Genomic DNA, 24,147 nt, shown 5'->3' with positions numbered 1-24,147 from the left:
GGGTATTTATCCAGATCATTCAAACAAAAGATTTTTTTTTAATTGGCCTCAGGGCTCCTTGGGTGGCTCAGTTGGTTAAGCGTCTGCCTTCAGCTCAGGTCATGATACCAGGGTCCTGGGATTGAGCCCTGCATCTGGCTCCCTCCTCAGCAGGAAGCCTGCTTCTCCCTCTCCCACTCCCCTGCTTATGTGCCCTCTCTCGCTGTGTCTCTCTCTCTCTGTCAAATAAATAAATTAAATCTTAATTAAAAAATTGGTCTCGATTATAAGAAACATCTTCTGAGTGGCCTGTGGACACAGGGGTGCTGAGTATGAGTACTTGTTTTGGGATCCTTCCCCCAGCGCTCGTATTGAATTAGGAATCCCCCACCCAACTTTCTTCCAGGCCTAATTTTGGGGCCTAAGTCTGACCAAGGTCAAAGGACTAGTAAGCCATCTGGTCATTTCCAAAAGAAACCTGCTGTTCCTTCTGTTCTAGGAGCCATAAAATATTCACAGTTATCCAGAATGCTTCCGTCTTTCTCCTTCTTTATATTAGTATCTTTCCATTTGTTCTTTTTGCAGATCATATACTGTTTTTAATTAGGAAAGTATTATATGCTCATTGTAAGAAGTAAAAAGATGCATAAATAAGGAATGTTACTATTCTTCCCCCATCCATTTCCATCCTTCTGAGATAACCATGGGTTGTGTATACTTCCTCCCCTTTCTCAGTGCTTATGTAAGCATGAGGATACATATGTAGAGTTTTTTTTTAATATTTTTAATTTATTTATTTGACAGAAAGAGATGACAAGCAGGCAGAGAGGCAGGCAGAGAGAGAGGAGGAAGCAGGCTCCCTGCTGAGCAGAGAGCCTGATGCGGGGCTCGATTCCAGGACCCTGGGATCATGACCTGAGCCAAAGGCAGCGGCTCAACCCACTGAGCCACCCAGGCGCCCCCATATGTAGAGTTTTTGTCTTGTCTTTACAGAAGATGTGATCATGTCATACACATTACGCTGCAGCTCACTTTTTCCCCCCTTGCTATATATGGAGAGAGTCCTATAGGTCAATAGATAAGAGATTCAGCTTGTGTTTTTATTAGCTGTCTAGTAGTCCTACAAACATGTATTCTTCAGCTTTTTCCTACTGACACTTAGATTGTTGCCAGGTGTTGTTTTTGATGTATTGGTTCTTTTTTTTTTAAGATATTTTTTATTTATTTGACAGAGAGAGAGGTCACAAGTAGTCAGAGAGGCAGGCAGAGATAGAGGAAGAAGCAGGCTCCCTGCTGAGCGGAGAGCCCAATGCGGGACTCGATCCCAGAACCCTGAGATCGTGACCTGAGCCGAAGGCAGAGGCTTTAACCCACTGAGCCACCCAGGTGCCCTGTATTGGTGCTTTCTTTTTTCATTTAAATTCAATTTAATTAACATACAGTGTATTATTAATTTCAGAGGTAGAATTTAATGATTCATCATTGTAATTAATGCCTTTTTGATGATTACTTAATTCCTTTGCAATTACCATTATCAGAGGTAATATACATTGAATATCTTTGTCTCTATATTTTTGCATATTTGTGTGATTTCTGCAGTGCAGATGCCAAGAATATAGAATTTTTTCCATTGAAATGTGTTCTTGTGTAAAAAAATTTTTTTCAGCATAACAGTATTCCTTGTTTTTGCACCACACCCAGTGCCCCATGCAATCCGTGCCCTCTCTAATACCCACCACCTGGTTCCCCCAACCTCCCACCCCCCACCGCTTCAAAACCCTCAGATTGTTTTTCAGAGTCCATAGTGCTTTTAATCTGTGTAGCATGGATTCCAAAAATTAGAACTGCTGGATCAGAAGTGTATGTTTACTTGAAATTTTAGTAGCTGTTACTAATGCCAACCCCCAAAGCTTGTGAGACTTACTTTAATTTTCTCACAAGCAGGATATGATCATGCTCTTTTCCCTAAGACTTAGTTATTACTCTCCCTGTGTGTGTGTGTGTGTGTGTGTGTGTGTGTGTGTACTTTGTCATTGTGGTTTTGATTTGCACTTCCTAGACTCCTGGTGAGGTTGAGCATCTTTTTATGAGTTTATTGTCCATGAATTTTCTTCTCCCGTGAATAGCCAGTTTATTTGCCATTTTGTATTTGGGTTGTTTGACTTTGCTATTATCAACTTCTCTGTCATTTGACTTGCTCATGTTTCCCCCCAAGCTATCCTTTGTCCAGATCGGTGTCTACTACGGATATTTGGGACCAGATAATTCACTGTGAGTGTCTGTCCTATAGTTAGTTATAGGAAGCTTGGAAATATCCTCAACTCCTACCCATTCACAGCTAAAAATACGTGCAGACATTGCCAAACATCCTCTGGGTTGATGGGGCAAAAATCACCTCTGGTTGAGAACCACTGGTCTGAACTGTTAATGGTATCTTTCTGTCATTTGAGTTTTTGTTAGCTTTGTGGAAGTCAACTATCTCTCTTTTCCTTTGTATCTTGTAGGTTTCCTGCTTTGCTTAGGAAAGTTTTCTCCCAATTCCAAGATCATACAATTATTATCCTAAATTTTGTTCTACTATTTCATAGTTTTTCTCATATTTAAATATCTAGAACATTGAAAATTTATTTTTATGTATGATGTGATGGATGAGTCTAGCTTTATTTTCTTGCACTTATTAAACCCCTTTTCTCACTGAACTGATAGCTTACATTCGCACAGATGGGACTCCTTCTGAAAGCATTCATCAATTCCTGTCTGCCGAGCCCTCCAGGAACCTGGGAACTTAGTCTTTGTTGCTGATGCCTTGGCTCTTACAGGATGATACAGAGGGGAAAACCTAAACTTTTTTTTGGTTTGTTTTCTCTTTTATCAGTGTCACCCAGGAGGGCTTTGAGAAAGTGTTGGCTGTATCTTCTTCCCCACCAACATGGCTGCTATGGTTGTGTTATTATTCAAGAAAGAGAGCAGGGAGAAAGGAAGAGGCAGGGACAGATGCTTAAGCCACCTTCTTCCCAGGATCTCTTCTGCTTACTGAATAATCCTCTCTTTCCATAAAGAGAGGATGCTTTTATTCATCTGAGAACTGTTTTGTAAATTCCTTTTATAAGTTTTATTGCTGATACCTTCCTTAGAAAAGTTTAGCTCTTCACACAGCAAGACCTTGATAAGCATTTAGTGAATAGATGAAGTGAGACTAACTTAATATGTCTGATTTGGAGTGTTGTTTCTTTGGCTTAAAGAAGGGGACTCCATTAAAATGCAGATACCCCAGATGGCAGTTTTTAAGTTCACTGTTCCCACAGAAACACATTTCTGTCAACTAGCTGCCATCCTTAGGTCATGCTGATTCTGCGCAATCCAGGAAATCCACAGGATTGTCTTTTGATCACATCAGGGTCTGGGAATCAGAGCTAGGAGCCTGAGTAAAGAGGATGTGGATATGTTGGAAGGACACCATAGTAATGGCAGACTGATGTCCTGGGAGAAGCTAGGCACATGTTCATATTTGCCATTCCTGAGTGATCCAGACATTCTCTAACCACTTATCTCCCAGACTTTGCTGGAGACTATGGCACTGGTTAACTAGCTGGGAATGACTAAAGCAATATTATTTTCCCAAGAGTGTACAAAAGTGAATGTCCATGCAATCAGACCTGAAATAGACTAGCCTCCAGCTAGGCAGCCTTGAGCCTTCACTGTAACTCAGTGGGTAGGGGCTTCTATTCTTAAAAATAAAGAAGGGGAGAATAGATTTGGGGATCTCTGCTAAAGAGAAGTGAAGATGGTTGTTTGAGAGATCGATGTCTTTGGAGCAGTTTGTGTCTTGTATTCCTTTGTTTGCTTTTTTTTTTTTTAAGATTTTATTTATTTATTTGACAGAGAGAGATCACAAGTAGGCAGAGAGGCAGGCAGAGAGAAAGAGGAGGAAGCAGGCTCCCTGCTGAGCACAGAGCCCAATGCGGGACTCAATCCCAGGACCCTGAGATCATGACCTGAGCCGAAGGCAGCGGCTTAACCCACTGAGCCATCCAGGCTCCTTTGTTTGCTTTTAAGGCTATCCTATCAAGCAATCGTGGAACAGTAAAGACTCCTTCCTGGCTGGCCGCAGTCTAGCATGGTGGCCAACGAGTAAGCCTTGCGCATGGCAATCCACGTGGGGGGCCGCACGCTAACTTGTCTATTACTTTAATGTAGATGTCTTATCCCAAAAATAATTTGAAGTTGCTCAACCAGGAAAGTCATTCCATTAGAGTTTGCATAACTCTGAAGAAGTTTCTTACCAACATGTTTCCATTTAACTCAGTTGAATTTGCTAACCGTTTATTAGGTGCCTCATATATACAAAGCATTGTTCTAGGTTCCAGGAAACAGGCTGGAAATAGACAGTATTGTCCTCTGCAAGTAAACACTCTAGAATGGGAGTTGGATGTGTATCCCACAAATCTCAGCACGTCACAGTGCTGTACAGTGAGTCTGGTGGGAGGTGCACAGGCCAGGTATGGATGAAAGGTAGACTCAGGCTTGCTGGGTGGAGGTGGTGCAAGACAGGAAAGGCCTTACAGAGATAGGATTGTTTGAGCAAGATTTGAAGGTGGAGTGGGTGTTTGGCAGGGAGAATGTGAGGGTATTCCAGGCAGAGAGAATAGCACATGGCAAAGCTTGGAGGTGTGGAATAGCTTGATGCTGGATGGAGGGAGACAGAGTAGAAACATCTTTTGTCTTTTATGTATTAAATAAGTTTTTCATTATTCAGAGTGATTCCATCTCAGAAGAGCACCTCAAAACTCCCACAGCAGCAGAGGCAGCTGCCTGTCCATGACCCTGTACCCATGATGGAGTGGGTAGGGGTGCCCCAAGGGAGGAGAAGGATGTAAGTAACTAGCAGGGCCCAGAGTTGAGGACCCAAGCCAAGCCTGAGCTAGGGCCACCTTATAGCTTATTTTGTAAAAAATGTACATTCATTTCCTGCACAGGACTGTAAGCTATATCAAGAGCATTGTATAAGAAGCAGAACCTTTCTCCAATATTCTTTGCTCTCAAATGTTAACCGGTCTTTTTTTTTAAGATTTTATTTATTTATTTGACAGAGAGAGAGAGATCACAAGTAGGCAGAGCAGCAGGCAGAGAGGGGGAATCAGGCTCCCTGTTGAGCAGGGAGCCCGATCTAGGGCTCCATCCCAGGACCCTGAGATCATGATCTGAGCCGAAGGCAGAGACTTAACCCACTGAGCCACCCAGGCGCCCCAAATGTTAACCAGTCTTAAAGCAAAGATTTGGTTTTTCACACTGGGGTAATGCTTCAAAGAAAGAAGTCTTGTCTCAGGAGGAGAAGGTGCCTTTATTCAAAGGAACAAGGAAATTTCACTTATTAACTGTGATGGATCCAACAACATAGCAGAAATGGCTTCACCTCGGGCGCCTGGGTGGCTCAGTGGGTTAAGCCACTGCCTTCGGCTCAGGTCATGATCTCAGAGTCCTGGGATTGAGCCCCGCATCGGGCTCTCTGCACAGCAGGGAGCCTGCTTCCTCCTCTCTCTGCCTGCCTCTCTGCCTGCTTGTGATCTCTGCCTGTCAAATATTAAATAAAATCTTTTTTTTTTTTAAAGATTTTATTTATTTATTTGACAGAGAGAAATCACAAGTAGATGGAGAGGCAGGCAGAGAGAGAGAGAGAGGGAAGCAGACTCCCTGCCGAGCAGAGAGCCCGATGCGGGACTCGATCCCAGGACCCTGAGATCATGACCTGAGCCGAAGGCAGCGGCTTAACCCACTGAGCCACCCAGGCGCCCCTTAAATAAAATCTTTTAAAAAAAAAAAAGAAAGAAAGAAATGGCTTCGCCTCTTAGCTGTGAAGGGGAAAAGCGGTTTCCTAGTGTTAACTCTCTGAGTTATACATGGATCTTCTTTTATATATATATAAACCTGATTTAGAAAGAGATTGAATACAGCAAAGAAATATTTGCAACTGGCCTCCTCCCTTAGTTTATTTTTCTGCGGAGGATTCTAGCAACACAGTCTCTTCCTGAGCTGTGAGGGCCTCAGTCTTTTGCCTAAGCCTCTTTTAGACCTGAAGCCATGTTTTCTATACCCATGTTTTCTATATTTCTCTATACAGAGAGAAATGGCACTCTGTTTCCCACATTATCTTGTGTAACTGACACTTGTAATGGTTTTCAGGAAACACTAACATGGTTTGGCCTCCCAATGTTTATGTATATTATGATTTATTAATTTCTTTGCTGTGACTTCTCTTTTCATTGTTAGGATTATTACTTAATGATCAAAATATATTTTAATATAATATATTTTATTTGTATATATTTACAAATATTTCATTTAATAATATAATATATTATTAAAGGAAATTGAATCAAAAGAATGACTTTTGCCACTCTGGCTTTCTTTTTTGTTTTATATTCTTCTTTAATTAGCAGATATCTGATGGGTATCAATTGCTCTCATCAAGGCCCACCACATGACTTATTCTTTTCTTCCTTTTTCTTTCTTTCTTTCTTTTTTTAATTGTATATGGCTTATTCTTTTTTTTTTTTTTTTTTTTTTTTTTTTTGGTATATGGCTTATTCTTGTGCCCAGTTCCCAGCCCTCATGTCAGCTGGCTTGACAGTGATGAAACTCTGAGACTTTCTGTCCTCCTACCTCCCTGTTTTGTCGCCTTTCTCTCTTCCAGCTGCCTACCCAGCCGCTCATGGTCAGTCTCCCCGGCTGGCTCTCCCCCATCTCCCTTGCTTGTGGATGCTGAAGGTCCCCAGAGCTCACATTTGACCACTTCTCTCCAATTACACTCACACACTTGGCAACTCCTCTAGCTCGTGGCGTTGAATACCAGTTACATGCTAACAAATCCCAGGTCTCTCCTGTGAACTCCAGGCTCTCTTGTGATGCCTGCACTATTCAATACCTGCACTTGAGAAGTCTGTCAGGTATCCCAAACAGAACAAGCCCCAAAGGCAGCTTCAGACCTTCCTCCACAAGTCGTATCCTCCCTCCATCTTTCCTGCCTCCTGAATAGCAAGTCCATCCTTCTGTGCTGCGGTTGACAAACATGTATGCTTTAGTCTCTCTTAAACCCGACATCCCATCCATCAGGAAATCCTGTGACTTGATCTAAAAGGTATCTTTCAAATCTGACCACTTCCCATCAACTCTCCCTCCAGAGTTGCTGCTTTTGTCTCTCACCTGGATTAATTATAACAGCTTCTTGGGCTCCCACTTTAACTACCTTGACCCTTCTATATCCAATCTCAGCAGAGCAGCTAAAGGGAACCCTCTTGGGACTCCCATGTTACCCAGAATGAAAGCCCTGCCACTTACAATGGCATGTATTAGAGCACAGATGATCTGTACCTCAGACCTTGCCTCTCAGGATTCCTGTCCCCAGCACTATCCAGTGTCCTTGAACAACACAGCTGTGCTTCTGCCTCAGGGCCTTTGCCCCTGCTGCTCTACTCAGCTGGAGCGCTTTCCCCAGAATCCCCGTGGCTTGCTCCCCCACCTCTTCTGGTCTTCCTCAGCTCTTCTCTCAGTCCACCCTGACCACCCAATATCCCAGTACTTCCTATCCACTTCCTTATCTTTTTTTTTTAAGTCTATAGTGTTTATCACTATATATCATGATATAAAATAATCCTTGGAGCACCTGGGTGGTTCATTACATTAAATGTCTGATTTTTTTAATTTTATTTATTTATTCATGAGAGACAGAGAGAGAGAGGCCAAGGCAGAGGGAGAAGCAGACTCCCCGCCGAGCAGAGAGTCCACTGAGGGACTGGATCCCAGGACCCCAGGATCATGACCCAAGCCAAAGGCAGACGTTTAACCATCTGAGCCACCCAGGTGGGCCCGTAAGTGTCCAATTCTTTGTTTCAGCTCAGGTCATGATCTTGGGGTCTTGGGACTCCTGGGATTGAGCCCTGCATTTGGCTCCATACTTAGGAGGGAGTTTGCTTAAGATTCTTTTCCCTCCTCTCTCTCCCTTTCCCTCCCCCTCTGCTCCTCCCCTCACTCAGGTGTGCATACACACTCTCTCAAATAAATAGATAGATAGATAGATAGATAGATAGCTTTAAAATAATCCTCTAATTTATTTTGTTTATTCTCTTTTCCCCAAAAGAATGTTAGCTTCATGAGGACAGGACTTTGTGTCTATTCTACTCACTAATGTATCCCTAATATCTAGAACAGTGCTTAAACATAGTTGGCAGTGGACTTTTATTACTAGTTATTGAATTAATGAGTGGTGCCTTTTAAACCTACCTTTTAATTTGGGTTGCCTGGGTGGCTCATCAGGTTAAGCCTCTGCCTTTCTGTTCAGGTCATGATCTCAAGGTCCTGGGATTGAGCCCCGCATCAGGTTCTCTGCTCAGCAGGAAGCCTGCTTCCCCCCCTCTCTCTTCCTGCCTCTCTCCCTACTTGTGATCTCTGCCTGTCAAAAAATAAATAAAATCTTTTTTAAAAAACCTATCTTTTAATTTAATAATGTGCTAGTATCTTCTGACATCTATAAAACATAAATAGGTGGATTTATTTTATATGCAGTTGCATAGCATTATATCATTTGGACATTCCATCATTTATACACCATATTATTGGGCAATTTAGATTATATATAACTTCTCACTGTTATGGTAAATGTAGTGATGTAGTGAACATTCTTTTTTTTTTCTTTTTAGATTTTATTTATTTATTTGAGAGAGAGAGAGGTGGCAAGAGAGAGCACAAGTAAGGAGAAGAGGGAGAAGCAGGCTCCCGCTGAGCAGAGAACCTGACATGGGACTCAATCCCAGGACCCCAGGATTATGACCAAGCTGAAGGCAGATGCTTAACCAACTGAGCCACCAAGGTGCCCCTATAGTGAACATTCTTAACAATAAAAATAAAAATAACTAGTAATACTTGAGGATTTATATGTGTCACTTCTAAGACTTTTTTTTTTTTTTTTGCCTTACAATTGTCACCGTTAAGGTATTTAGTGTCTATATGTTCTCAACTGTGTCTTATTAGTGTGTTTTACTTTTTATACTTATATTTTTTTAAAAAAAAACCTTCTTCGTCTGTTTAATCCTTTTAGTCTTGAACACTAGTTTTTCTTACATCAATATTGTCAATACTGGGGTGTCTGTTTTTACCTAAAGGTTTTGTTATTTGTCCTTTCTTGATAATTTGGTTTTAAATCTATCTCATGTCAACAGCATAATATTTGCACTTTGGTTTTGAATGGAGTGGCTATCCCTACTCAGCTAAAAAGCTGTCATTGGTTTAGGAGGGATTTTGCTCATTTAAATACCTCTAGGATTTTTTCTTTTGAAAGTAACAGATGTTGATGGTAAAAAAAAAAAAAAAAAAAAACGAAAGTTGCAGTCTAAGTACAGAATTTGAAATTTTCTCATTCCATCTCTATAACCATAATTCCAGGAATATTTTGTTATATGTATATATTTATATAGCCAGAATCACTCCCATACATATTTTGTGCAAGTGTAAGATGCACACATAAAATTTTGATAAGATTGTATTATACATACTGCTTACCTTATTGTTAAATGAAAAGCTCCTTTATTCTTTCTGTATGCTACATTGTATCTCACCATATTCTAGTACCTTAGTATTTTAACCAGTCTCTTACAGCTAATTAGTTAAATTATTGATATTTTTAACTTATTTGAAGCAATGATGAAATCACATTCTACTAACATTTCCAAAGTAGGGAACCACAAGGAAGTTGCTGTGGCAGGTAAAGGGTGGTTCCCTAAGAAAGGCCATCCTTTTCTTTTCACTTGAGTTTACATTTGTGAAAATGATTCTTGGAGCTGGACTGAGAGTTCTGATAGGTGATCACCTTTTCATTATCAGATAGGTGCTTCTCTTTTTGCCTCAAATATTGGCAGTGGCCACTTTCTGGGCCTGGCTGGAATAGTCGCAACTTCAGGGATTGCTACTGGGGCCTTTGAGTGGAACATGAATAATACCTCCTACTGCCACTAACCTCCCTCTTTACCATTGTCCAAATAAAACTCATAGACATAAAAACTTGCTTTCAATCTCCAGTAAATAAATATTGAAGACTTCTGGAGAAGACATGGAAGAAAGGAACCAAGTCTTTGAATTCCCAAAAAAATTGTGTCAGTTTTTGTTCTTGGTTATTAAAGTTAATGAAGAGACAGAAAATGCTTACATTCCAAGGGTCATAGCAACACAGTGAACAAAGAACTAATCAGGTAGGGAAAAGAGAAAAAATCTTATTAACATTTAAGTTTATGTGTACATATACATTTGTGCTTAAATATACATACAGATATATATGCATACATGTGTATATGTGTGTATATATACACAGAAATGTATGTACATATTTGTGTGTATATATGTGTATGCTTGTATATATTTGCAGTATGTATTGAGAATGGGCTTGATTAAGCTCTTTGAAATATTTAACTAATTATGACAAAACTCCTAATTGACCTCCTAAGAATACCAAATTTCAACTATAAAACTTATGAAATTGATTATTTATTTAATCTGTGGGATATATTTGTTATAGGACATGGAATTTGTTCACTATATAAGTTCAATATGAGTGAATTTATAAGTCTCAGGCTTATTAATTTATCTCTATATAAATCATCTGACTTTTCTGGATAAATCAGAAAGCTCCTACTTTCTGAGTCTTGACTTTCTACAAAAATAAAGAATACTTCTAGAAGAGTCAGTTTCAAACCTAGCAAGAAGCCTGGTTTTTACCACAATTCACCTATCAGAATTTACTAGCATCTGCTTTAATATCCAGCTCACCTTACCCCTTCTTTGTAAGAAAGCCAGAGCCAAATTTATTACTTAATTTCAGTAACTTGTATGAAATTTTGGTAGAGTTTCTCCCCCATTTCTCTGAATGGTTTCTAATTTTTTTAACTATCTTTTAATTATAAGCCATCTTTACTCTGATCTGGAAGTAGGCAAACAATAAATTAAAATTAAGTCCCCTGAAAACTGGCTCAGTTAACTCCCCAAAATTAAGAATGCTCTCACTCTTTCATAGGTTTGTTACACTGGAAGGTGTGCACTTGGGCTGTTGTTTGTAAGTTTCCCCGGTGCTGATACATTTGTTAGTCTCAAAACAGATAGTCACTGAGATTGCATCTCATTTAAGAGCCCAGCCTAATTCTTCTTCTTGGTTCCAGGCTCCGTTTCTTCTCTGTGTTCTCGGTTGGGTATTTTCTCCCACTTATATTAAAGCTGAGGTGAGTGTCCATAATCAGTTAATCTGTTCTCTATAAAAAATTTTTTTCTTACAAATATTGCAGGTATACATAAAAGCATCCTGGAGGACAAGTTAAATTTCTCAGTCTTTTGATTCTTGCACTAACTTCCCTAAATCCTAAGAAGTGCCTAAAATAACATCATTCTGCCTTGGGTACGCAGATACCAGTAACTCCCCATTGTTTCACTCTGGGACTTATTCAGGGATTCACTTTTTAGGGCTTTTACAGAAAATGTTTTAAAACTTTATCTAAAAATAAGACCCAAATAAATGAAGAGAACAAATATGTTAATGACTAGAAGACAATATCCTAAAAATGTTAGTTCTTTCCAAATTGGTCTGTACTTGGAATGCAATTCCAAACAAAATCCAAACAGGATTTTTTAAGAAGTTGATGTGATTCTAAAATGTATGTAGGAAATAAGGGGATAAAGACATGTCAGTGTCCAGCTAAGAGAGACAGAGTCCATCTAGGCTGCACATCTGTGAAGACATGTGGACTGACATCATCAGCATGGTGGAATAAAAGCTTTCTACTCTCTTCCCTCAAAGGACACCAATTTAGACAATCACCCATAGATAAGAGGGCCTCCGCAGAAGTCCAGAAGTCCACTGGAGAAGTTCTAGCACACTGCTGGAGAAAAAGAAAATCCAAGATTAGACATATTGAAGAGGGTAAGGGAAACAATTTCAGTGTACCTATGTCATTCCTCCCCCAAGGTGGCACAGCTTACTGCCAAGAGAGATCTTCCCGGCCTGAAATTTCTCCCACAGAGGAAATTGATAGCATGAAAGTAAATGCCCAGCTATGAAGTTGTGCAGGAGTCTGCCAAGAAGACCCACTTATTTCTCACATCCAGAATACAGAGGTGTGCTACACATCTTAGGGGGTAGGAGAGGGAGTGACTGAGAAAACAGCAGCCAGGGTTCTCAGAAGGCATCAGAGCAACCCAGATCCTACTAACCACTTTGAAGACTTATCAGGAAGCCTGCCAGGGAGTCACTGGGGTCTCCTGACCTACAGATACCCCCAGCTGGCCCAAAGGGCACCCATCCAACATGCCACACACGTCATCCACATACACCTCCATCCCATGGCTAGCTCCTTTGTGCACCTCTGATGGTGGCAAGAGTATGTCTTTTTTTGCAGAAAGTTAGTGAGCATTCACAGAAAATAAGACTAGCCCTGGAACTGGGAGAAAGCACACAAAGTTTAGTATTCAGCATTGCCCTAGGGAAAACAAGGAAAGGAGAGGCTGTCAGAACTTGACCTGGCTTTGCAGAATCAAGAGAAGATATATAATCTTAAAAATCCCCACCCCCAAAAAAGGAACAAGAAGTGTGGAGCAGGTGTATCCACAGAAAGGTCTGAGAAATCTTCAGAATTTCTAGCAAGGCTTACAGAAGGCTATTTCTCTCCAAAGTCCAGTCAGTAAAGATGAGGAGGTGACTGCTTCCTCAAATGCAAAGACAGTAATACAAAATTTGAAGAACATGAAAAATCAAGGAAGCATGGCACCACCAGAAGAATAGTTTTCCAGTAACTAAGTCCAAAGAAATGGAGAGCTGAAATTTGTTTAATAAATAATGCAGAATAATTGTTTGAAAGAAGTTTGGTGGCTAAAAGAAAACACAGAAAGACAATTCAATAAAATAAGGAAAATGGCACATGATAGAAATGAGAAATTTAATAGATAGAAATCATGAAAATAAACATGTTCTGAGGTGGGAGAATACAATGGATGAAATGAAAAGTACAATATAGAACATAAATAGTGGACTGGATCAAGCAGAAGAATCTATGAAGTAGAAGACAAGTCATTTGAAATTATTTGGTCAAGGGGCAATGAAAAAGAGCTACAAAAGCCTATGAGACTATGGGATATCATTAAGAGAAACAACCCACACATCATAGGGCTCCCAGAAGGAGAAAAGAGATGAAAGGGACAGAAAGCTTATTTAAAGAAATAATGACTGAGAACCTCCAAAATCAGGGGAGAAATTTGGATATCCAAGATCATGAGGATCATAAGTGTCCCCAGTTTCAACCCAAAACTATATTTTCCGAAACACATCATAATAAAATTGTCTAAAAATCAAAGAGAAAAATTAAAAACAACAAGAAAAAAATCCTCACACACAAGGGAATGCCCATAATGCTATTGGCAGATTTCTTAGCAGAAGCCTTGCGGGCCAAGAGAGAGTGGGATGATATATTTAAAGTGATAAAAGGAAAAAAAAACCTACCAACCAAGTATACTTTATGTGATAAAGTTATCCTTCAGAAATGAAGGAGAAATAAAGGCTTTCCCAAATAGACAATAGCTGATGGAGTTCATCACCGCTACCTCTATCTTACAAAAGTGCTGAAAGAAGTTCTTCAAGCTGAAATGGAAGTGCTACTAAGAAACATGAAAACATATGAAAATAAACAATACCCTGATAAAGGTAAGTATATACACAAATTCAGAGTAGCCTAATATTTTTTAAATGGTGGGATGTTAATCACTTAACTCCAGTTTAAAGGTTAAAAGACAAAAGTATTAAAAACAACTATAGGGGCGCCTGGGTGGCTCAGTGGGTTAAGCCGCTGCCTTCGGCTCAGGTCATGATCTCAGGGTCCTGGGATCGAGTCCTGCATCGGGCTTTCTGCTCAGCAGGGAGCCTGCTTCCCTCACTCTCTCTGCCTGCCTCTCCATCTACTTGTGATTTCTGTCAAATAAATACATAAAATCTTTAAAAAAAAACAACTATAGCTACAATTATTGGTTAATAAATAAATAATATTAAAAGAAGTAAATTGTGGCATCAAAAAATGTTGAGGTGAGGAGTAAAAGAGTACAGTTTTTGTATGTGATCAAAATGATTGCCTTAAAGTAGACTATTATAACTATGAGAAGTTTCATGTAAACCCCATGGTAACCAAAAAGCAAAAAGTTAACAGTAGATATATAAAAGATAAATAGGAGGAAATGAAAGCATACTGCTAAGGAAAATCATTATTTCACAAAGGAAGATAGCAAGAGAGAAAGAAAATAACAAAGGAATTACAAAACTACCAGAAGACAATTAATAAGATGGCATTAGTAAGCCCTTATGTAAGTAAGGTTTGTTAATATCTCCAACACCTCATGTCATTACCTTTTTTTATATACTGAGAGTCTCAAGATTTACTCTCTTAGCAACTTTTAACTATATAATACAATATTGTCAATGATAGTCACCATGCTAATTTTAAAATCCATTTAGCCACTCTATGCCTTTTGATTGAAGAATTTAATTCATTTATATTTAAAGTTGCTAAGAGAGTAAACCTTGAAACTCAGTATAAAAAAAAAAGGTAATGACATGAGGTGTTGGAGATATTAGCAAACCTTACTGTGATAATCATTTCACGAGTATTTGTATATCAAATCATGTTGTACACCTTAAACTTACACAGTGTTTTATGTCATTATATATCCATAAAGTTGGAAAAAGAAATTAAATGTATGTAAAAAGGCAAAAGCATAAGAATAGCAAAGATACTCCTATCAAAGAAAAATAAGGTTTTTTCCTACAGATATCAAGACTTATTATAAAGCTATAGTAATTAAGACACTATGATAGTGACACAAGGATAAAAACATTAGCAAGTGGAAGAGGAAAATAACCCAGGAATACTCATATATATGGACATTTGATTTATGACCTCAGTGGTGCTGCAGACCACTGAGGAAAGGGTCAATAGATTATCATATTTAAAAAATCAGATTGGATGCCTATTCTATACAAAATAAATTTAAATTGATTAAAGACTTAAATAGGAAAGGTAAAAGATTTCAAACTTCATAAGGAAGTACAGCATGACTTTATGTCTTTGAGACAGAGAAAGATTTTAAAGTAAGTTGGAAAAAACTCAAAGCCCAGCTGACCACCAATGTACACATGCATGCATGAGAACACAGGGAACCGAAAAAAGAAACTAGAAGGAGCTCTACCCTGCAGAGACAGAGCTACACCTCTGAGATCTGTGGCTTTATAGTGCCTAGGACTCAGTACATTACCCAGCCCACCCAATGTAGGCAGTGGATAGCAGAAGTCTTACTCATAACAGAGGGCTGAAAAAACAACAGAAAATTTATGTGAGAGCTCCAAAACCAAAGGTACCAAAGAGAGGATTAACCCCCAAATCTGCATATAAATTCTGCAAGAAACCCTGACTGCCAGACTACTCAATTGCCAGGAAAACCTCTAGACCAGGCTAAATTAGCAGCAGCTAAAAGCTAAAAAAAAAAAAAAAAAAAAAAAAAAAAAAAAAAAAAACCCAAGCAGAGACATCAGCTGCTACACCCTGCAGGGTGGGGGTGGGAGATGGGATGGCATGAAAGATGTTGCAGTTTGAGTCCAGGGAGGTTAACTGCCTAAAAAGCAAGAAACAGCAATCCTCAGAACAAAACAGATTCTAGAATGCTGTATCATATGATCGATGATGGCCAGTCTGCAACCAAGAATTATTAGACATATAAAGAAATGGAATTATAAATGTGACCCAGAGGGTGGCGCCTGGGTGGCTCAGTGGGCTAAAGCCTCTGCCTTCAGCTCAGGTCATGATCCCAGTGTCCTGGAATCGAGCCCCACATCAAGCTCTCTGCTCAGCAGGGAGCCTACTTCCTCTCTCTCTCTCTCTGCCTGCTTCTCTGCCTATTTGTGATCCCTGTCTGCCAAATAAATAAATAAAATCTTTTTTAAAATATTTTTAAAAATGTGACCCAGACTCTAAGAGAAAAAGCAATAAATAGAAACTGACTCTGACCAGGCCCAGATGTTGATTTAACAAACAAAAGACTTCAAACCTACAATTATAAATACGTCCAAAGAAGTAAATTGTGATACCATTGAATAAGCAAATAGGGCCTCTCAACAGAGAAACTGAAACTATAGAAAAGAACCAAATGGAAATTCTAGAGTTGAAAAGCACAATAGCTGAAATGAAAAGTTCACAAAGGGAGCTCAAAAGCACAAATAAGATAGCAAATGAGGGAATCAATAAACTTAAGGATAATAGGAATTATTATTACCCAGGAGAAAGAACAGAAAGGAAAAAATATGAAGAAAAAGGAAGAAAACCTCAGGACCTATGATATAATATCAAACAGTCCAGCATGCATTTACTTGATATCCCAAAAAGGAGAGAGAAACAGGCAAGAAAAAAATTTTTTGAAGAAATAGTAACTGAAAATATACCAAATTTTGGTGGAAAATGATAATTTACTGCTATAAAAATCTTAACAAACACCAAAAACACACTAAAAGCTACCCTTAGGTTTACATCATAGTCAAACTGCTAAAAGCAAAGATAAAGAAGAAATTTTGAAAGAAGTAAAAGAAAAAGAACACACTACATGCAGGGGAGAGATGGTACAGTCAATGGATGAGATCTAGATGGAAGATATAATGGATATCAGGTATAATGGAAGCCAGGAAATATTTGAATGACATATTCAAATGCTGAAAGGAAGAAAAATCTGTCCACCAAGAATTCCATATCCAGTAAAAGTACTCTTCAAAAATGTAGATGAAATGTGTATAAATATCAAATCATTATTTGTATACCTAAAACTAGTATAATGTTATATTTTACCTTAATTTTTAAAAACTTAGTGCAAAAATAAAAAGAGGGTGACTAAGTAGAGTAAGATTTCTCAATTAGGACAAAAAACATAAACCACAGAGGAAGAAATTGATAGGACTTCAAAATAAAATTTTAAACCTTAACTCTTCGAAAGATATCTTTAAGAAAGTGAAAAGTCAAGCTAGGGATTGGGGGGAAATATTTCTAGAACATATTTACAACAAAAGACTTATATCCACAATGTGTATTTTGTTTTTCTAAAAAACCTTAAAACTCAGGTTTTAAAATTTTTCAGTATTTAAAGTTTTAAATAGCTGTTTCGCCAAAGAAAACAGACAAATGGCAAGTAATCATATGAAACTATCCTCACTACAACTGATCATTAGGAACATTATGTAAGATGCCACTGTACCAGACAGAATGGCTAAGAGGAGAACAACTGACACTAGCAAGAGTTGGAAAGGTGTGGGGTAACCGAGACTCACACGTTTCTTGAGGAAATGCAGAATGGCATGGCCACATCAGGGAGGACAGTTTGGCAGTTTCCCCACAAATTAATCCTGACCACCCAGACAAGTATTTCCTTAGATCTAGATTTTTATGTACTCTGGAGAAATGAAAACACATGTCCACACATAAATTTGTACATGAAGCTTCATAATGGTCATGTTTCTACTAGCCAAATCTTGAAAAAATCTAAATTGCAGTAGAAGAGTGGAGGAACAGCACACAACATCATATACCAAGCAGCATTAAAAAGGCCTCCTACAACCATGTGGCTGAGTCTCAAGAACATTAGGCCACTGAAAGAATCAGGACATTAAAAAAGAGTACACAGTATATGATTTCATTTATTTAAAATTCTAGGAAACATCTGTAGGGAAAGCTGATACTGGTTGTCTGAGACCAAGGGTGGGGTGAAGGCCTTGATTGCAAATCCTAGGGGGTTCTGTGGGGGTGTTAAAAATGCTTAATATTTCAAGTATGGTGGTAATCACATAACTGTATGTATTTTCCCAAAGTCATCAAACTTGACACTTAAAATGGGAGAATTTCACTGAATAGAGCTACCTTACAACCCAGCAATTACAGTACTAGGTATTTAGCTAAAGGATACAAACGGGATCTGAAGGGGCACTTGAGTCCCAGTGTTTATAACAGCAATGTCCTCAATAGCCAAACCATGGAAAGAGACCAGATTTCCATCAACAGATGAATGGATAAAGAAGATGTGGTATATATACACAATGGAATATTATTCAGCCATCAGAAAGAATGGAATCTTACCATTTACATCGACATGGCTGGAACAGGAGGGTATTATGCTGAATGAAATAAATCAATCAGAGAAAGATGGTTTCATTCATATGTGGAATTAAAGGAACAAAACAAAGGATCATAGGGGAAGGGAGAAAAAAATAAGATGAAATCAGAGAGGGAGACAAACCATGAGAGACTCTTAACTATAGGAAACAAACTGAAGGCTGTTGGGAGGGAGTAAAGGAAGGATGGGGATAATTGGGTAATGGGCATTAAGGAGGGCACATGATGTAATAAACACTGCGTGTTACATGCAACTGATGAACTATTGAGCCTTACATCTGAAGCTAAAGATACATTATAAGTTAACTAATTGAATTTAAATAAAATAAGTTTTAAAAAAATAGTGAAAATTTTTAAATATTTGTAGAGAGACATCAAAAATGTGGGAAAGCTTACTTGCCATGCAGCTTAGTGTCTGCAATGATGAAGCCATAATCCCAGGAAAACTACCTCAGATTGTGACTGTATTTTGGGATAAGGTCTTTAAAGAAGTAACTAAGGTAAAAATGAGGTCATTAGTGTGGGCCCTAATCCAGTAGGACCTTATAAGAAGAGAAAATTTGGGCAGAGACATATACAGAGGTAAGAGGGTAGGAAGACACAAGATAACAGCCATCAACAAGCCAAGGACAGAGGCCAGGAATGGACCCTTCCTTCATGGGTCCCAGAAGAAAACAAGCCTGCTGAAAGCCTCCAGAACTTCCAGCCTCAAGAACTATGAGACTGTAACAGTTCTTTTTTTTTTAATTTTTATTTATTTATTTGACAGATTACAGTAGACAGTGAGGCAGAGAGAGGAAGGGAAGCAGGCTCCCTGCTGAGCAGAGAGCCTGATGCGGGGCTCGATCCCAGGACCCTGGGATCATTACCTGAGCCGGAGGCAGAGGCTTTAACCCATTTAGCCACCCAGGCACCCGGAGACTGTAACATTTCTATTGCTTAAGCCCCTCGGTCTGTTGCACTCTGGGATAGCAGCCCTAGCAAATGAATTCAATCAGCAAGTGTAAAGTAGAATCACCAAGAAAGAGTCATATATGACAGTATATGATTAATAACCCAATAGAAGGTGGGGTGCCTGGGTGGCTCAGTGGGTTAAGCTTCTGCCTTCAGCTAAGGTCATGATCCCAGGGTCCTGGATCGAGCCCCACATCGAGCTCTCTGCTCAGCAGGGGGCCTGCTTCCCACCCCCCCCCCGACCCCTTTCCCTCTGTCTGCCTCTCTGCCTACTTGTGACCTCTCTCTGTCTAATTAATTAATTAATTAATTAGAATTTTTTAATTAAAAATATATAGGTATATATGTAAAAGAACCAAACAGAAGGTGAAAATATTGAAGTCATAGGTGTTTAGGAGAGGATACATGGTCCCTGTGAAGCCCACAGGTAAGTTTTCATAAAGCAGATGGATTTTGAGGTAGAACTTAAAATAGACACATGTGAGCAGGTGCACATGAGGATTCTCAGGGCAGGTGGGACAGTTTACATTTAACTATTATTTATTCACCTACCACGAGCCAGGCTCTGTGCCTGGGTCCAGGAATCTAATAAACAAAGAGGCACACTCCCTGCCATGGGGTGCCCACAGTTGGAGACAATGGAAGTCAAAATGAAGAGGATTGTTGGGGACAGCCAGCACATGCACAAGAGCATGAGTACAGAGGACTAGGTTCAAGAGCTGTTGAGTCAAGTTCTGTCTCTCCTGAGCACTTGTTATATTTGTAGTATGTGATAAGTCATTTGATTTTGCTCTGCGGAGTACTTCGTGAAGGTGATTTGTCATTAGACCTGTTCAGTTAGCAGGATTCCCTTCTGCATTCAGGAGATTACACAGAAAGCTGGGTTCTTGAAGACAGTACTATTTCCTCTCCTTTTTTATTTCCCCCCTCCTAACAAAGCCAGAGTGAGTGACCCTGCTATACCGTATATTCCTGGCCCTTTCCTACCATCAGCTGTATCTCGGTGACAATCAGTATATTGCAAGCAAGACTCATCCCTGTGGGTCTGCCTCTTCTGGCACTGTCTGGTGATGACTTCTTTTTTGCTTATACAGGTGACGACAGTGCCAGAATATTTGAGGAAGAGGTTTGGTGGCTTTCAGATCCAGCTCCTCCTTGATATTCTGTACTTACTCCTCTATATCTTTAATAAGATCTCAGTGAGTTGTGCAAAAGTCAGCCCAAGAAAGAAAACAGAGGTGAACAAAAATTCAGTAGGCAGGAGAGTGCTAGATTGGTCTCAGCAGTTTACTCTGGGACCCCACAAATTGCTTACGGCCTCTGCTATCTAAGTGAGAGGAGAGAAAAAAATAACCGAATAATACTTACAAAAAATAAAGTCAGAGGCATCTTCTTCTTTGTGCCCCAAGCCTAAGTTATATGTCCATCCTTTGTATTTTCAGAGAACACTGGGCTTACCTGTGTCATGTCATTAGGTGATGTCATTCCTCCGCTTAAAACAATTCAAGAGTTTTCTACCACCCCTACAAGAAAACCTAAGCCCCTTGTTATGATCTGTAAGGATGTCAGGTTCTTGTCCCTGCCTCTCAGCCTTGTCTCCTGGTCTCCTCCCTCGTTGTCATCAGGCTCTGGCCACACTGCCTGCCTTATTGTTTCTCAAACCCACCAAGCTTATTTCCACTTGAAGCCTTCAACACTTGCCCTACATTGTGTCTGGAATGTTCTTCCCCCAGATTTTTCAAATATCACCTCCTTGGCGAGGTCTTCCGTGGGTTTCATGAGATTCCATGAATCATGAGATTCCAGCCAATCTCTACTCCATTATTGGATTTTTATTTTCTCTGTAGTACTTGTTACCATGTGAAAGTGAGTTGTTTCCTTGATCATTATCTGTCTCCTCCACTTCAGTGCAAGCTTCTGTAGGTCCAGGGCCTTTCCTGGCTTCTTCACTACATTACCCACTATGCTGAGAAAATGATTAGCACTTAAGACATTCGATTCATGTTTGGGGGTTTTTGTTTTGTTTTTGTTATTGTCTTAGTAACCAAATGAGAGTGTCACTTACCACACTGCATAGAATTGCCTATTTAGTATCTGTCACTAAATATAGGGTCCCTGAGGACAGCAGCTGAGTCTTAGTAACTCTTGTGTCTTCTAAACCCTGTTGAGTATCTACTATATTGGCACTTAGTAAACATTTGATGAATAAATGGATAGATGAATGTTGGGTTCCTTGTATCGCTACTCTGGAGACCACAATAACAAAGTAAGAGAAGAGCCAGTTAAATGATATGCACATGTTTTAAAATCAGTGCCAGCTAAGCCAAGGATCAACAAATCTGGCCTGCAGGCCAATCAGCCTCGTCTTCTCCTTTGTTTGATCTAAGAATGGTTTTTTTTTTTTTTACAGTTTTAAATGGTTATGAAAAACAGAGACAAGTATGTGGCCTGCAGAGCCTACAGTATTTACTATCTGGTCTTTTAGAGAAGAAGCTTGCCAGGGCCTGATGGATGAGCTGACCCCTTTACCTTTTCCCAATGGCAGAACTGTAGCAACGGCTGTCTTTGCACAGACTCCCTGCTACAATGCTCCAGGGAGGAAGAGGCTTAGTTTTGTCTGAACTGAATTAACTGGATTAACCCAAGCCCTAAGAGTGCTGACCTTGCTGAACTCATGGGGCACAAGTCTCTCCGCCCAACAGAACTTGGGTAGATTTAGTCTCTATCCATTAGCAATAAAGTAGGTGTGCTAACCATAGACCACTTCCTGCAAATGGCTTCTAGGGCCTTTATGATACTGCTGTTGAATGAGCTGGAAATGAAAATGCAGCTTGTTGCCTGTGTACTTATTTCAGGTAGAGATCTGTACTGGTGCCATGTTTATGAGACTGGTTTGGGGGTTAGATATCTATCTGGCCACCATAGTCTTGCTGACAGTTATTGGCATTTATGCCATCACAGATGAGGTTACTATAACCATGCACATATTTATATTGACACCAAAGCTCTCCTCTTATAGTGGAGTGGTAGTAGGCATTCAAGCAGGGAGTCTCCAGCTTTTGCATTTTTGCTAAGTCTATAGATCACATTGCTAGACCCAAGGGGGTGGAACAGTATAAATAATTGTGGTGGGGTGCCTAATTGGTTTCCTACCTCTAGAAATCAGATCAGGCCTGTGGGAGCTTTCTGAGGGCACTGGCAAGGATGGCAGTGATCATGTTTGAGGTGGGCCACGGCCTGACACTTCAGACTGCCAGGTAATGGAGTAGAAGCAGAGAGGGAATGAGGCAGATGCAGCAGCTATCGGCATCCCGGTCACCTGGTAAGCTGGTTGAGCCATCAGATGGGATCTTTTATGTAGGCGTTTCTGTCCCAGAGTATCCCCCTAGGTTTTGAGAGTGGAAGATCTCATCACTTGTTTTTTCCAGCCACAACACAAATCTTAGATGCTGGTGAGTCTCCTCACACTCCACATCACTACCACATACCACTTAATATTCTGTGATACATATCCTGATTCTTCATTGATTGTGTCACATAAGAAATCATACCTCCCAGCTCTCAAACTTCTTAAGAACAAAAACCATTGTGTCCTGCACATAATGAGCAGTCTGAGACACATGATAGGTGCTTATTAAGTAGTAAGAATGAAAATGATGGCTAATACAAATCAAGTATCAGGTACTGCTAGGTATTGTCTTATTTAATCACCACAGCCACCATGACGCATTACTGCTGTTGTTATCCCCATTTTACAGATGAGGAAAAGGAGTTACTCGGTTAAGTAACTAGCTCATGAGAACACCAAGAGCAGAACTCATAGCTGGTCTCTAAGCACCAAAGTTCAACAGGTGATCTAATACAATATAGTATCTATAATTGCAGGTACACTTATCTTAATATGAAAGTTTCCTTCCACTAGGGTGAGATAATGACCTTAGTGAGGTTGGTGTTACGCACTGCTCCGTAGGTCAGAGATTGGTCTTACATAAATCTAGAAGGGAAAACTCTTGGCTTGGGTGTTGAAAAATTATTGAAATGATATGTGAATATGGTTGAAGGACTGTGACTCCACAGAGCATATTGTTGAGCCCCACTGAATCAGAAATGATAGAATCAGAGTCACATAATCCTCAGTCTTACCATTTAGTAAGCATTAGTGTGCCATCAAGGATACTAAGTGCCTTATTGCTGGAACACAAAATACATGTCAGGCATGAGCCAAGGAATTTTTTAATGAGCTGAGAATCAACAACTAATTTGAGTGACAAAACTGTCTAAACTATAAAACACACGAAGACATTGTATTTAATTGCGTACGAGTATTAAATATCAACATTTTTTAAATCAGCCAAGTTCACCCCAATAGTTGAAAATGACATCCAGTTAAACTTTAAGAGCAGGTGGAATATTTCATTTAATGTTAGCAATTATATCTCTAAATAACTATATATTCTTCACTGTTACAGACTGAATATTTGTCTCCCCCCAACAAAAATTCATATGTTGAAACCCTAACTCCCAATTGTGATGGGAGGTGGTACCTTTGGGAAGTGATTTAGTCTTGAGGGCAGAGCACTCATGAATGGCATTATTATTCTTATAAAAGAGACCCTAGAGAACCCCCTCACTTTTCTACCATTTGAGGACACATTAAGAAGATGGCCATCTGTGAGCCAACAAGGAGATTCTCACTAGACACCCAATCAGCCAGCACTTGATCTCAGACTTCCTAGCCTCTGGAGTGGTGGGAAGCAAATATATAGTTTATAAATCACTCAATCTATGGTATTTTGTTATAGCAGCCCAAACAGACTGACATTTTCTGAGAAATGTAACGGAATTTTTAAAATTGGGGCATTCATATTAGTTCTTCTGGTAAGTAAACTATTTTAAAGTATTGGAATAATTGTTTTCTTTTAAAAATATGCAAGAATTTATACATCCAAATGAGTGTTGTTCAAACTAGTCACCATGAGACCCCATGTATATATAATTA

General features: G+C 39.5%; 1 protein-coding gene across 1 annotated transcript in view; it reads left to right on the top strand.

The window, feature by feature from the left end:
• Positions 1-24,147, top strand: part of LOC122903624 (sodium/glucose cotransporter 1-like) — a 72,869-nt gene that overhangs the window by 1,342 nt on the left and 47,380 nt on the right. Inside the window, 6 exon segments of the mRNA XM_044244411.1 lie at positions 4,036-4,063; positions 4,066-4,110; positions 9,857-9,957; positions 11,178-11,237; positions 20,243-20,347; positions 22,004-22,114. Coding sequence (XP_044100346.1) covers positions 4,036-4,063; positions 4,066-4,110; positions 9,857-9,957; positions 11,178-11,237; positions 20,243-20,347; positions 22,004-22,114 — 450 coding nt within the window.

The sequence above is a fragment of the Neovison vison genome, chromosome 3, assembly GCF_020171115.1.
Source record: "Neovison vison isolate M4711 chromosome 3, ASM_NN_V1, whole genome shotgun sequence".
Taxonomy (NCBI): domain Eukaryota; kingdom Metazoa; phylum Chordata; class Mammalia; order Carnivora; family Mustelidae; genus Neogale; species Neogale vison.
Note: the sequence above shows the minus strand (reverse complement) of the source record. Positions and strands in the feature narration are given on the sequence as shown.